The 16,215-nt window shown below is 35.5% G+C and overlaps 1 protein-coding gene across 1 annotated transcript in view; it reads left to right on the top strand.

Annotated features, from left to right (window-relative positions):
* LOC111055435 overlaps window positions 1–16,215 on the top strand; it is a 324,213-nt gene that overhangs the window by 201,180 nt on the left and 106,818 nt on the right. The window contains exons 20-22 of the mRNA XM_039435440.1: window positions 4,114–4,288; window positions 10,083–10,149; window positions 13,390–13,524. Coding sequence (XP_039291374.1) covers window positions 4,114–4,288; window positions 10,083–10,149; window positions 13,390–13,524 — 377 coding nt within the window. The remainder of the gene's footprint in view (window positions 1–4,113; window positions 4,289–10,082; window positions 10,150–13,389; window positions 13,525–16,215) is intronic.

Here is a 16,215-nt window from a genome sequence, read left to right as displayed (position 1 = left end):
CAAGTCGAAGGTTTGGCATTTCTCTTAATGTTTAAATGTTTAAATGTTTATATGTTGCGCATTTACGGCGAAACGCGGTAATAGATTTCCATGAAATTTGACAGGTATGTTCACTTTTTTAATTGCGCGTCGACTTATATACAAGGTTTTAGGAAATTTTGCATTTCAAGGATAATATAAAAAGAAAAAGGAGCCTCCTTCATACGCCAATATTAGAGTAAAAATCAGACTATAGAATTATTCATCATGAATCAGCTGAGAAGTGATTATACAGATGTGTAGAAAAGCCAGTTTATTGCTGTATTTCCATAAGGTCTATAGTTTCAACCAGGTACTTGTGGATAAGAATACTGCGTGAGGTCTACTGTTTACAGAACTACTAGTATTAGAATCTGTTGCTAGGGAAACAGGAAAAAACAAAGTCTTTTACACACGCTTGCCTTTTTTGTTTTTATTTAAAACTGATATCGTGATTATCTGTTTCAAAATTTTCCAAGTCAAAATCATATTGTCAATTCATTTCTGTTAGTTCATAGGTACATTTTTCTTCTCAATGAATAGTTTGCTGAAAAAATATGAAAGATATAAATTGAAACTTGGGGAGAATTTTTTTTTCTATTCTTTTTTATTCTTCCACGAATATTACATGATTTCATCAATGCAGAGAAGAGATGAAGTTTATATACCATGTGTCAAAACAGGGAACAAATTTTCCATTATTTAAAAATAATCTCTCTGAGCATCCAAAATTAACATAATCAAAAAGAAACTATTCAAATAATTCACAATTTTCAATTAACTTTAAAATGTTGTTGTTCAAGAAATAACATCTTACAATTTAACACCAGCTGTTATATTTAAATATACCAGCATGAACTGTGAAAATCCAGCTGTGAAAAAACAGCTGTGTTTGAGAAGAAAATACCTAGGCAAATTAGAACCGTACGAATTAAAACCTGACATGTATGAAAGCCTCACTCGTTTTCAGTAACGAACCGAACCGAACCGAAAACGAACCGAATTGAATGAAACCGAAAGCGTGTGAAGCTAGCCTAATTCTATAGTCTTATTTCCACTCTAATATTGGCGTATGAAGGAGGCTCCTTTCCCTTTCATATTTCCCTTGAAATTCAAAATTTCAAAAACCTTGTATTATACGTCGACGCACAATTTAAAAAGGAACATATCTGTCAAATTTCATGAAAATCTATTACCGCGTTTCGCCGTAAATGCGCAACATATAAAAATTTTAACTTTCAAACATTTAAACATTAAGAGAACTGCCAAATCGTCGACTTGAATCTTAGACCTCACTTCGCTCGGTCAATTATTATCCTATGAAGCGATCAGGGACTTCAGTCCGAGTTCAATTCAATCATGGACTTACAGTCCGTGTCTTGTAGTTTTGCCTAGCGGCGAAGGGCCACTGGACTTCAATACTACCCGTTCAAAAACATCCTGCATTTTTGAAAACGTATCTTTCCATAAGCAACAAATGCACTTTTGTATCTTTTCGAAAGAAACGTGTTGCATCTGAAAAGATACGCAAGGAGCTTCTTGAAGTTACGTCTTTTTAGCAGAACCAGAAACAAATAAATTGGTAAAGAGCTTAACCTCCCGGGAAGTTTTGGAATGCATAGGTGACTCATTCACTGACACCACCCCATTCAATAGTTTTGTGCAGCAAAAAAAACTGACACTGTTGTACTTTTTACAACAGTGCGACTGCCGGAAGGTTAAACAGCATCTTCATGGCACAACACAGCCTATCAGCTGAAATTCGTTTAACATGCTCAAAAACATGATATTATTTACTATAGTGAGGTTCACGTTATAATGGCAGTGGGGAAAAATGGCAGAGCAACGTTGCCGAACCTCTGTCTTGTCAGTGCCCTCTATAGACGATAGCTGATACAGGTTTATTTATGTAATATTAACTGTTCATTCCCGTTTAAATAGTGAAAGATGGCAGAGCAACGTCGCCGAACCTCTGTCTTCTCTCCGGTAGAGAGTTAGTGGAAACGATATTTTGAATACTCTCTCCGAAGAATAGACATTGATATGTCCAAAGCTCCGCCAATTTATGTAGATGCATAACAATACTATCTATAGTCATTCCAAATTGCTTTTTCATATCATATACAGTTCAATAATAATTTTCTTAGTCTATATTATGTAAATTCATCTATAATTTTGCTGTATTGTATATAAGTGTATAAGCCAGTATATATTGTTGTAATCTACATGAAATAAAGTACTCAATCAATCAATCAATCAACCTTGTCAATGCCTTCTATAGATGGTAGCTGATACAGGTTTATTGATGTAATATTAACTGTTCATTCTAGTTTAAATAGTGAAAGAAGGCAGAGCAAAGTTGCCGATCCTCTGTCTTGTCAATGCCTTCTATAGATGGTAGCTGATACAGGTTTATTGATGTAATATGAACTGTTCATTCTAGTTTAAATAGTGAAAGATGGCAGAGCAACGTTGCCGATCCTCTGACCTCTGTCTTGTCAATGCCTTCTATGAACGGTAGCAGACACATGTCTATTGATGTAATATTTGACTGTTTATTCTAGTTTAAAATAATCAATTATATTTAACCAAGAAATTATATTTTCCAATAATTCCAAGATTCAAGATTCAAGATTCGTTTCATTAACCATCAGGCCACAATTATAGCATTAGGCAAGTCATAATAATAATTATATACATTTTAAAAGTAGGCTACACACAATTGAACAGAAAATCGATACAAATTGAACAGATAAAGCATAATTATCTACATTACATAAAATACATTCAATTCAGGTATTCAGGTATTCAGGTATTCCTCAAGTGAGTAAAAGGCATTATTTTTCAGATAACTGTATACAATTTTCTTAAATTTGTTTGGAGGCAGATTCCTGGTTGTTGGAGGCAGTTTATTGTACAATATGCACTGTTGGAAAGTATGGCTTCTCATAGTTTTAGTGAGTCTTATTTGTGGTGCTACAATGTTCGTACTGTTCCTGGTATTATATGCATGGTAATCTCCATGAATGAAAATTTTTCTGAGTTTTCGTTGACGTGAATTAAATTGGAATAAATGAAGAGAGATGGAAGGGTTAGTATACCCAAATTAGGGAAATGTGGCCTGCATGAATCTCGCTGTGTTAGTCCTAGGATAGCTCTAAGAGCCTTTTTTTGCCATAAGAACACTGTTTTAGCATGGACGGAATTACCCCATAGTCTCACACCATAACTCAAATGAGAGTGGAAAAGCCCAAAATAGGTCAATATGAGTCCAAATTCACGCAGCCTCTCAGTTTTCTCAATAAATAGACTATTCGAGATAATTTTTTTGAAAGGTGCTCAATATGTGTGTCCCAGTTCAGCTTGTAGTCCATATAAATTCCAAGAAGTTTGACCGGTTTAATCAGGCCATTACTTAACTTGTCTTTGAGGGAGAAAAACAATATCTCAGTTTTATCTTCATTCAATTTCAGTCCATTGGCCACATACCACGTCCTGGCCGTAGACAAAATTCCAATGATTACGATGAAATATTTAGTTAAGCAATTTTATTAATTCTACATTGTTGAAAGATGATCTAGCAACAGAGCAAAGCGAGAAAGAGATAGTGCTATCCACTTTGTTGAATGATAGACAAGGATAGCAATACCATTGCTAATCAAACACTGTCATTATAATATGGACCTCACTGAAGATGATATAGATCAGCTGCCATCAACGAATCTTTATTGGTGTAGGAGCCCTACCTGTGCTGACGTCACACGAATGCACTACAGCTCAACCAATACCTACTATTACTTATAGGTATTGGCTGAACTCACACCTACGCGACTCAGTTCGAGAAGAGACTCAACTCTAGTCGAGAGCATGTGTTTCAAATAGTGACGTCGCGAAGACTAGAGTCGACTGGTCTGAGTGTCACCATTTGGAAACACATGCTCTCCACTAGAGTCGAGTCTCTTCTTGACCTGAGTCGCGTAAGTGTGAGTTGAGCGTACGGCTTTGTTTACGGAGGTAGTGCTATAGCTTACGTATGAAAGTCCACGAAGCCTTTCTGAGGATGCGTAAAAACAATGAATTGTTTTTCTCTTCCAGTTTTTGAGGGTTTTGAATCACTTCCACGTCAAACCACACCATTGCAATAGCATCAAAGAAGTGACCTACTACGACGGCGTTACAATAATGCTGGGAATGATCGACTCCCAAACATGTACTGAAATAGTTGAGATAAAATATCTGGACGCTGGATACTACACACCTTTGAAATACGGTGAGTCTGAACTGTCAGAATTTCTTATGAATTATTTTAAGTATTATTATTATCACTAGTAGTTCTGTGAACAGTATAGTATACCTCGCGCTCAGTAAGTTACATTGACCTGTTGTTATGTTTTCTCAAAAATTAATAAATAATTTATCAATTAGAAATGTCTTGAAAAAATCCTAAATAAACATAGAGCTTTCTGTCCTATCGTACCGTGACGTGTCGTCCCGGAATGTGAGTGTGAGCGCTGTTATCAGGTCTTGCTGCCGTCGATACGCCAATCCAATCAAACCATCAGAAAACATTCTGTGTTGTCGTATTGGCGGAAAATCGGTGTGTTGAAATTAAAAAAATAAACTACCATAATGCTGATTTCCTACAACCTTCATTTCTCACTTTTCATGATTCTAGAAATCAATTTCTTTTCAATAATATTTGTTGCAATTTTAATAATCAGATTGAAAAAGAAAAATGTGAAAAAAAATGGTTTCTATCAATAACTCCAAACTTGAATCATGGGCTCAGCTTATGGAAAGACATAGTTTGTGGACAACTGTCTACTAACGTTGATGGAAAGATACATTTTCAAGATGTTTGATGTTTTTGAACGGGTAGTATTATAGTCCACTGGACATCTGATTCATGATGAATAATTCCATAAGGATTCTATATTCTAAGAGAAATGCCAAACCGTCGACTTGAATCTTAGACCTCACTTCGCTCGGTCAATAAAACACTTATATACTGATTAGATTTATTTCTTACACCACTATAACACACGGAGGTAAACTAGATACAACTATAAACTGATCACTACCTAATCGATGACACAGAATTATCACAACTAATATGAATTTTGTTTAAATATAATTCGCAAAGAATAACAAACTGTATAAGCAACCAATCAAAGTGATTCGAAGGTTCTGGAACGCGATTGTCATTGGTCACGTCCCCCTGCACCAAGATGAACTCACGGCAATGATCTAGAATGATCTTGAAGCCTCTTCCTCCTGACACCTCTGTGTGTTTACTAAAAAATACTCACCTCCTGCCATCCATCTAAAGACCCAATCCATTACAATACTAATTGATCTAATCGTGAATAACACTAAGCGCTGGTTTCCGAGCTCAGGATTTAGCTAAGTTCTAGACTTTGAACAGCTGGAGTCAGAAAATTGGCTTTCCAAAACGGGGTGTATTCTCAGAGCACGTTCAAATTAAATCTCGAAAAACTAGAAAATTGAAAACAAAATGAAATGGAGAGAAATAGTGTAAAGTTCCAGCTATTTTGAATTGTTTAGGAGTGTTTAATTTCGTCATGGAAAAACGTTTCCAGTTATAGAAATGAGAGAATAAAAACTGCGACTACGCCACGTTTTGATAAGCCAATTTTCTGACTCCAGCTGTTCAAGGTCTAGAGCCATAGAGGAACAATAGCGTAAGTAGATATCCCATGGTATAGGACGTTTATGTCGCAACTTTTTCTGTTATCTCAAGCCGATAGTCCTCGTAGTTCTTTCCCGTGAAGCTGTGTGACGCTCGTAGTCTCTCATACTTAGGCATTACTCAATACATAGGCATTCATTGAAGAAGATGCAAGATATTCTTCCCAGAAAAATTAGATTGTTACTAGTCAAATCGCTCATATTCCCACATCTTATGTATTGTAATTATGTGGTCAATGATATGCAAGTAACCTTAAACGATAAACATCAGCGATGTCAAAACTATTGCCTCAGGTTTGTTTACTCTCTCCAACGCCATGAACGAATCACTCAAGTCCATATTGACAGTTCAACTTTAAAGATACCTGATCAGAGAATGCTTCGTATAATAATCAAGCTTGTTAGGGACATTTTAAAATATGGTGAACCAATCTATTCCAAAAACGATTTCAAATTTGTCTCTGAAGGTAGGAGAATTGATGCTTCCCACACTAGAACAGGTGAAAATACTCTAAGAATTCCAAATCATCGAACAACTATTTATACAAAATCCTTCCTTGTTAGCGGTTGTCGTGCATGGAATGCACTCCCAAATCAAATTAGGTCCATAGAGAGTCGAGCGGGCTTCACCCGTACATTGAGACATTATCTTTTAGAAAAAATGACTGAAACTGTCCAACCCTAAAGCAGCATGACATTCAATTAAACCTTCCTCAATCCCTATCCTTATCCTTTATGATCATTCCCCTCCACTCCCAAGTAAAAATGATGGGTTTTCTCTTGTTATTTCATTCATGTCAATTTAGCATAAAAAATGTGCATAAGTTTAGTGCATAAATTTAGCATAAGATTGTTTCTTATTCAAACCCTTCCTCGAGTGGATCTTAGCAACCTCATTCTATATCCCTTACCCTCTCTTTTGTATTATAATTTTCCCTTCATAATTCCCTAATTAGAATTATTATTATTTCTTCATAATCATATTATCTTGTTATATACATAAACTAATCTCTTTTGTACAATAATTTCCTTTTGTTATTAACATTATTTTTGATTTAGATCAACAAATCTCTTTTCTAATAATAACTTCCACTCCCTTATTATTCCTATTATTATATCATATCGATTTTCTAATTATTGGGGATCAACTTTTTCTTTTTTTTATCCTTATTATTATTTACTCTTCTCTGTTAATTGATTCAACTCTGAATGATTTATCGTTTCTATGATTTGGTTATTACTTATTGATATTTTCAGTCTTAATTTTTTTTCGCTTTGATATAATATTTCGTTTGAATTTTTAACTTCATTTTTCACGGTTAAGTGCTGAAGGGGAGGGTATCCTTGATACCCTCTCTGAGAACGGACTTCTTAAGGTCCAAACTTCACCGTTTCATGTGAAAACATTACAATAGTACTTTAACTTTTGCATTTTTCATCATTTTTCCTGCTCAATATTATTGTAGAACTCATTAGTTTAACTCATTTAACCGCTACTGGTATTTATTTTCAACGCTAGAACGTAAGTTGAATTATGTTCTGTTGAACACATGAATAAAGGAATCTGAATCTGAATCTGAATACTGTGCCGTTCATACACTCACACCCCAACAAAACAGTAAAAATCGACAATAATTGACAGTAATCGACTCGAGATAACAGTAAAAGTTGCAACATAAACGCCCTATACCATGGGATATCTACTTACGCTATTGTTTCTCTATGCTAGAACTTAGCTAAATCCCGAGCTAGGAAACCGGCCCTAATAGTTGATTATTTTGAACAAGACAAGGATAGCAATACCATTGCTAATCAAACACTGTCATTATAACGTGGACCTTACTAAACTGATGCTGACTATACTGATCAGCTCTGTGGGAGGATTGCATCTGGAGTCTTTGAACTCCGACAAATAAGAAGATTGAATGATACCAAACTCACAATGGCAGTCTACCACTCACTCATAATGTCACACATCCGCTATGCCATTATTGTGTGGGGTGGGTCATGCCAGAATTTGGAAAGGGTGTTCAAGCTCCAAAAAAAGCTGTTAGAGCGATCAAAGGTATTATGCCTTTAGATTCCTGTAGGAACCACTTTAAAGAATTAGGCATACTAACCGTTCCCTCTATTTATATCTATGACGTGATTATGCATGTTAGAAGACAGACAATGACTAGAAATGCTGATTCGCATGGATACAATATTAGAAATAGAGGAGACTATGCTTCACTGTATCACAGAACAGCTCTTTCTGAGAAAAAACCTACATATATGGGCCTCAAATTTATTAGAAAGCTTCCTACTCACTTGAAAAATTGTGAAGATGTCGATGTTTTTGAGAAGGAATCTAAAAGTTTTTTGATGCTTGGAGTATTCTATTCCACAGAAGAGTTTGTGTGTAGAGAGGGTTCCTTTGTGTGATTTTTTTCTTCTTTTTTTGTAATACTGTATGTATTATAAATTTTTGACAATTCCTATACTCTCATTAGAGTCTCTGGGAAGCTTTAAAAACAAACAAACAAACAAACATAAAGCGTGGTTGTACTGTACTGTGAAAAGGTTACTTAAGTGAGTTATAGAAAGTCTATAGTGAGGTCCAAGTTTCAATGGCAGTGTTTGATTAGCAATGGTATTGCTATCCTTGTCTATCATTCAACGAAACGGATAGCGCTATCTCTTTCTTGCTTTGCGCTTTTGCCAGATCGTCTTTTGATCCTTGAGCTGTCCACATACGCCCCTCTCTGATAGCAAATACGAAAGTGATAAATGTACAGAACGGTCAGGTTAGATTTACAGCCCGGGTCCTGTAGCTCTGCTTATGGGGGGAGCGCCACTAGACTACAATACTACCCGTTCACAAACATCCAACATTTTTGAAAATGTATTTCTCCATAAGCAAAATATGCTATTTTGTATCTTCTTGAAAGCAACTTGTTGCATACGGAAAGATACACAAGGATCTTTAATGTATCTCTTCATAAGCAACAGTTATTCTTTTGTGTCTTCTCAAAAGCAACGTGTTTCATCCGAAAAGATACACAAGGAGCTTCAATGAATCTTTCCATAAGCAACATATGCTCTTTTGTATCTTCTCAAAAGCAACGTGTTGCATCCGGAAAGATACACAAGAAGCTTCAATGTATCTCTCCATAAGCAAAATATATTCTTTTCAACTTCTTGAAAGCAACGTGTTTCATCCGGAAAGATACACAAGGATCTTTAATGTAATCTTTCTATGAGCAACATATGCTCTTTTGTATCTTCTTGAAAGCCACGTTTTGCATCCGAAAAGATACACAAAGATCTTCAATGTATCTTTCCATAAGCAACATATGCTCTCTTGTATCTTCTCAAAAGCAACGTATTGCATCCGGAAAGATACACAAGGAACTTTATTTTATCTTTCTATGAGCAACAGATGCTCTTATGTATCTTCTCAAAAGCAACGTGTTGCATCCAAAAAGATACACAAGGATCTTCAATGTATCTTTCTATGAGCAACAGATATTCTTTTGTATCTTCTTGAAAGAAACACATTGCATCCGGAAAGATACACAAGGAACTTTATTATTTTCATCTTTCTATGAGCAACAGATGCTCTTATGTATCTTCGCTAAAGCAGCGTGTTGCATCCGGAAAGATACACAAGGAGCTTTTTGGAGTTGGGTCCTTCTAGCACAACACAGACTATCATCTGAGATTCGTTCAACATGCTCTCTCCATTGGGCGGAGCGACCCTAGACTACAATACTACCTGTCCAAAAACATCCAACATTGGTTTTTTGCTTAGACCAGTTATAGAATAGACACGGCCCATTGTATATTCATACGAGTTCACTGTATTCATACTGAAAGTCGATGAAGCCAACATCTACTGTCATATCTCCAAATCGTGACAACAGCATTAGATAGAAAACTTTTCTGTAGAGTTTGTTCACATTGTTTTCCATAGCAGATTGTGTCAATTTCAGCGGGAGCGCAGTTGGAGTTTACCATTTTGATGAATAATAATTTACATCCTTCTGAAATAGACACAATCTGAAAGTTTTCTATCCGATGATGACGTCATGATTTGGAGGTATGGCAGTAGAAGTTGGCTTCAGAGGCTAGACTTCCCAGCGTGTCTATTCTATAACTGGTCTAAGGTTTTTTGTAGCAGTTTTGCTGTTCCTATTTCAAACTAGGAAACATACTCGACTGTGAAGGAAACATTTGGTTTTATTAAAATAGAGTATGCTGTAATGAGAATCATATGTTTATTTGTTCTGCAAACAGCTGTTTACCGGCTTGATCTCTTGGTTGTAAAACAGCTGATATTGAATGACTATGACAAAAATTATTCTTCTTTACAGAAGGAAAGGTGGTCCTCCATGATAAGAACAATAAGGAGATTACAATTGACGGAATCAAAGCCAAAAAGTAAGAGTTTTATTCCAGATAATAATTATGATTAAAGATCAGGATGTATGACATACTTTCAATAATTTTAATAATATATTTATAATTATCATTTTCAAACGAAAATCCAAATTAATGCTGTAATTCACCCCGAAGACTTCTGCTACTGCAAATATTGACAACAGGGTGAAAAGCTAGATGGAAATTAGATAAGCGCTACTATTCAAAAATTATTTGTCAGCCCGGGAATCGAACCCAGTACCTCCTAATTGCCGGTCAGGAATGCTTACCCTCACACCAAACTGACAATCTCTGGATAGCAGCTCTCATTTTATACGAAGCCATAGCGGCCAGCCAGTCTACAGATGAAAATTACTGAGATATTGCAATTATTCAAATGCTAATGAAGTAATAATTATTATTAAACGAAAATCCAATTGAATGATGTGAATCACCCCGAAGACTTCTGCTACTGCAAATTTGACAACAGGGTAAACAGCTAGATGTGAGCAAAATTATTTGTCAGCCCGGGAATATATTAATATACAGAGTGTTTACGAATTTCCTACCAGTACTCTAGGGCATGGTTCCTGGGTAACAAACATATCTAAAAATCATATTTAAATTGTCCGGAAGTCTTCATTTACTCACAAAGCGGCCATTTTGCTTTTTTCACTTATTATTTTTTTCTAAATAATGGTTAGACATACGAAATTGAAATTTTGCAAGATCATTCATAACAACGAGACAAGACTAGAAAAAAATTATAATTTTTCAAATTCATAAAACAAAATGGCGGCCATTTGAAATTTTGTTTCTCAAATAACTCAGAAACCGTTGATTTTACAAAGAATTTACAGGAGTAACTTGTTTTAGTAAATTCAATTGCCTATCGATTGATACCAGATTTGTAAGATCGGACCAATATTAACTGAGATAACAATGGAATAATACATTTTAAATCAATTATATGACTTGTATACCAAAGTATTCTCTGATAGAATGAAGAAAAATGAATGGCGGCTGAGTTACTTTTGTACAGTCACTGTCAAAAGTAAAATTAAAATATTCTAGCAAACTGCAAAAATTGTAAAGCTAGAGAGAGATAGCGCTATATGTTTTGTTGTATGATAGAAAATGATAGCAACAGTATTGTCGATCGTACACTGCCATTATAACGTGGACCTCACTATAGTATAAATTTTTCTGATCTTGTATTTAGTTTCAGTTAATCAGAGATTGAAAATGGTGTAACAACCGAAACCGGTATTTCCAACTATCAATATAATCGTGGTTTTTGACAATTCCTTAGTCTTTTTATCTAATACTAGCTTACCCGGCGATTTTTGTACCACCAAAAAGTCAATGTATCTCATGTCACACTTGACTTTATTTGGTGAATCATGAAATTTATCTGACAATCAATATTTCAATTTACATCTCAATATGGACTTCCTATGAGCTTACAACTACCGTTTTTATACCAGTAAACAATTTTATCACAGAGTGACGTGTTTATTAGTAAGTTTAGTCTCTATATATAAAAATGAATGTCTGTTTGTGTGTTAGTTTGTTTGTTCCCTATAGACTCGAAAACTACTTGACAGAACGGCATGAAACATGAGGAATATGTTGTGTGAATATTGGGGATGGTTTCTGACCAGAAATTTTAATAAGGGGGCTAATGACAATTATATATTAATCCATTTTACAGACCTATGTTTTCGAAATTGTTGGCCGAGCGGCTAACGTAGAACGGGAAGATCATCATGATTCAAGATCATGTTGTGATAATAAGATTTATTTATTTATTTATGAAAAACATGGAAGCATACAGGATTTCTCTCAAAAATTGCTTCCATAACAACACAATTACAATAGTTCATTATACATAGTGAGAGTACAGAAAAGAAGAATATTGAGAAATTACAATGAAAGAAGAGGAAAAATAATAGAAAAAAAGAAATGAACAAAACAAAAAAAAACCGAATCAGTACTAATCATACCCTTGAGGACCAGTACAAAAGTGGATTTAAAAAAAACATACAACATCAACTCAACAGACAAGAGACACATTAAAACACTCGACAGTCACACTCGCAGATGTCGCCTACAATCCCTACGGAAGCGACTGTAACCGAATGACAGGTCAAGATGATCCGAGAAGCAATTGAAAATGAATGATAATCTATATATGGGAGAGTTCTGATGATTTAAAGTGTTGCAATAAGGTATAAATAATCTAAAATTGGAACGGCGAGGCACTGCAGAAATGTACACATTTAACTGGGAAAGCAAAAACATTGAGCTGATTCTGCCATTGAATACATTAAAAACGAACAAAAGCATATTAAAATCACGTCTCAATTTATCATATTAACTTACCAGCTTTAATAAACACGTCACTCTGTGATAAAAATGTTTACTGGTATTAAAACGGTAGTTTCAAGCACATAGGAAGTCTGTATTGAGATGTAAATGAAAATATTGATTGTCAGATAAATTTCATGATACACCACATAAAGTCAAGTGTGACATGAGATACATTTTGGCGGCACGAAGTTCGCCGGGTAAGTTCATATGCTGAATCATATTATCACAACATGATCTTGAATCATGATGATCTTCCCGTTCTACGTTAGCTGCTCGGCCGACAATTTCGAAAACATAGGTCTGTAAAATGGATTGATATATAATTATCATTGGCCCCCCTACTAAAATTTCTGGTCAGAAACCATCCCCAATATTCACACAACATCTTCCCAAAGTTTCATCACTTTCTGTCATGTAGTTTTCGAGTCTATAGAGAACAAACAAACAAACAGACATTCATTTTTTCATATAGAGACCAAACTTACTAATAAACACGTCACTCTGTGATAAAATTGTTTACTGGTATGAAAACGGTAGTTGTAAGCTCATAGGAAGTCCATATTGAGATGTAAATAAAAATATTGATTGTCAGATAAATTTTCATGATTCACCAAATAAAGTCAAGTGAGACATGAGATACATTGACGTTTTGGGGGTACGAAGTTCGTCGGTAAGCTAGTAAGCTACATTCCTTTCTGTCAAGTAGTTTTTGAGTCTATAGGGAACAAACAAACAAACTAACAAACAAACTAACTAGCACACAAATAGACATTCATTTTTATATATAGAGAAGAGAAAAATATAATTGAACGAGTGTCAGCGAAGTTCTTACTTTTGATATATATACTCTAGGAATATATTTTGAAATGAATGTTTTTCTATCCACAGGCTACAGCAGGTTGCCAAATTGGAAAACTACTACCTGCCGAAAGATCAAGCTTATAAGAAGTTTATTAGCAAGAATGGAGTTGTTCTGGAAATTGGAGTTCAGAAAGAAAAGATTATAAACGTACCGTATCTAGTGTAAGTAGATTTTGATACATAAATGAATGAAAATTTCCTAATAATGACCAAAAATAACTATCTCCTCCAGCTACTGTGTAAAGTGCTTACTTTACTCCCTGGAACATAGTACTAAAGTGTCACTTTTTTGCTCTCGGGAGGAAAAAACAGAAAAACTCCCTAGAGTGTAAATAATCCAACTTATAATACTGTGAAATAAGTAAACTCTTCATTTGTAGAGCTTTAATCAAATAAAATTGAACATGACTTTCTACTAGTAACGGATCAACAACATTTGATATTTATGAATGAATCAATGACAACGAAAACATATGGTTTATCATATCATTCTACCCGGCTAGATTTTCGTGTTATCTTAGGGGCAAGATGACGGAGCGACACAGTGGACTCTTGTCCATCAGGGCGACGAATGTGAGCATACTCTGGGTTTGCCTCAATCAATTCAACTTCTTCTACTGATGAATCTTGCTTTGAATTTCGGTTCATTTTCTTCAGCCAAACTGGTCCTGGGCTCATTAGCCAAGATGGTAGTGACTGTCCATTTGTTGAGGATCTCATGTGTAGGAACATTCGTTCATGAGGGGTGCAATTTGTTGTAGTACACAAAAGAGATCGAATAGAGTGAAGTGCATCAGGCAACACTTCCTCCCATCGATTTGAATCAAGTCCTCGTGATCTTAGAGCTAGTGTTATTGCTTTCCATATAATTCCATTATATCGCTCTACTTGACCATTCCCTCTCGGATTGTAAGGCGTTGATCTACTAGTTGCTATCCCTTTTGAGCCAAGAAAGCTCTTCAACTCAGTTGACATGAAGGATGTTCCTCTGTCTGTGTGAATATAGCTTGGAAGGCCAAACATTGATATTAATGAGACCAGGCAATTTATGACTGTTCTCGCAGTCATGTCTGGACAAGGAAATACAAAAGGGAATCTTGAGTACTCATCAACCATCACCAGTAGGTATTTATTTCTTGTTTTTGATTGTACGGGTCCTTTGAAGTCCATATTAATTCGTTCAAAAGGTTTTGTTGCCTTTATGAGATTTCCTTTTGTCTTCATATACTGTGGTTTTATTTCAGAGCAAATTGCACAATTGGAGCAAATTTTCCTTACATCATCTACAGTATAGGGGAGATTTTTCATTCTGAGCCAGTGGTAGAAACGAGTTACACCAGGGTGACAAAGTTCATCATGGTATTTTGCCAAAGCTGAGTTCAATGTTGAACAACCAGCTGTAATACATATACGAGAGAGTGCATCAGCTGGTGCATTTTCTTTTCCAGGTCTGTAGACTATGTTGAATTTGTATTCAGATAATTCTAGGCGCCACCTTTGTATCTTTTCATTTTTTATTTTTCTATTGTGTTGAGTGCCAAACATGAATGTGACTGATTTTTGGTCAGTGATCAAAGTGAATTGTTTTCGTAGTAAATAGTGTCTCCATTTTCTTATAGACTCCACAATGGCATAGGCTTCTTTCTCAACAGCTGAATGCCTGGTTTCACTTTGGGACAAAGTTCGTGAGAAAAAGGCTACTGGTCGAGAATTTTGTGTTAATGTTGCACCAATTGCAAAATCTGATGCATCTGTCTCAATTATGAATGGTACATTTTCATCAACAAAGAGCAGTACCGCGGAAGCAATTTCATTTTTCAACAATTCCAAAGTTTCCATCTGATCTTGAGATAGAGGGAATTTCTGTATGTGGACAAGGGGGTGAATCTTTTGAGAAAAGTTTTTAATCCATCGGGAGTAATGAGCCAGTAATCCCATGAGTCGTTTCATTTCTTTAGCATTTCTTGGGGGTGGAAAGTTCATGAGTGGTGCAAGGCGTTCTGGGTCAGGTTTAATTTCTCCATGTTTTATCTCATACCCAAGGAACTTCAATGATTTTTTTGAAAATTTACATTTTTCTTCATTTATAGTCAAGCCATACAATTCAATTACTTGTTGAAATTTCTTAAGATTTCTGTCATGTTCTTCTTGATCTGAACCGCAAATGACAACATCATCCAAATAGGCAAAGCAGTCGTTCAAATTCTCTCTTTCTATAAGTCCGTTTATTGTACGTTGGAAGGCAGCTACTCCATTGGTTACTCCGAATGGTATTCGTTTGAACTGATAAAGTTTTCGGCCTACTTCAAAGGCAGTGTAATGTCGTTCATTCTCAAGAATCGGTATTTGATGGTAAGCTGACTTGAAATCTACAGTACTAAAAATGTTGTACTTGGCAATTGTGTTTACAAGATCTTCGATCAATGGGAGAGGGTATGCGTCTAAATTTGTGAATTTATTAATAGTCTGTGAATAGTCTATGACCATTCGTTTCTTCTGTCCATTGGTTACAATGAAAGGCTGGGCACGCCAACTGGACTGGCTTTCCTCAATTATTCCTTCTGTAAGGAGGCGATTGACCTCATTCTTCATGAATTCATAGTCATCTTGTGGGTGTCTTCTGGATCGGGTAGTTATTGGGTGGCAATCGGGAGTCAAGTCATTGAAAAGGGAACATGGTTTTATCATGGCCTCCACCAAGAGGCAATCTTTCAAGGGTGGTGTGGTTGTAGAATTATTATCTATTACAAGAGGCTGTTTATTACCATTGAATGCTAAACTTATTGTAGAGTGATTCATCAAAAAATCGTGACCAAGTATCACATTGCAACAGCATTCTTTTAATACCAAGAG

This window comes from Nilaparvata lugens, chromosome 9 (assembly GCF_014356525.2).
Source record: "Nilaparvata lugens isolate BPH chromosome 9, ASM1435652v1, whole genome shotgun sequence".
NCBI lineage: Eukaryota > Metazoa > Arthropoda > Insecta > Hemiptera > Delphacidae > Nilaparvata > Nilaparvata lugens.
This window is presented reverse-complemented; position numbering and strand designations above follow the sequence as displayed.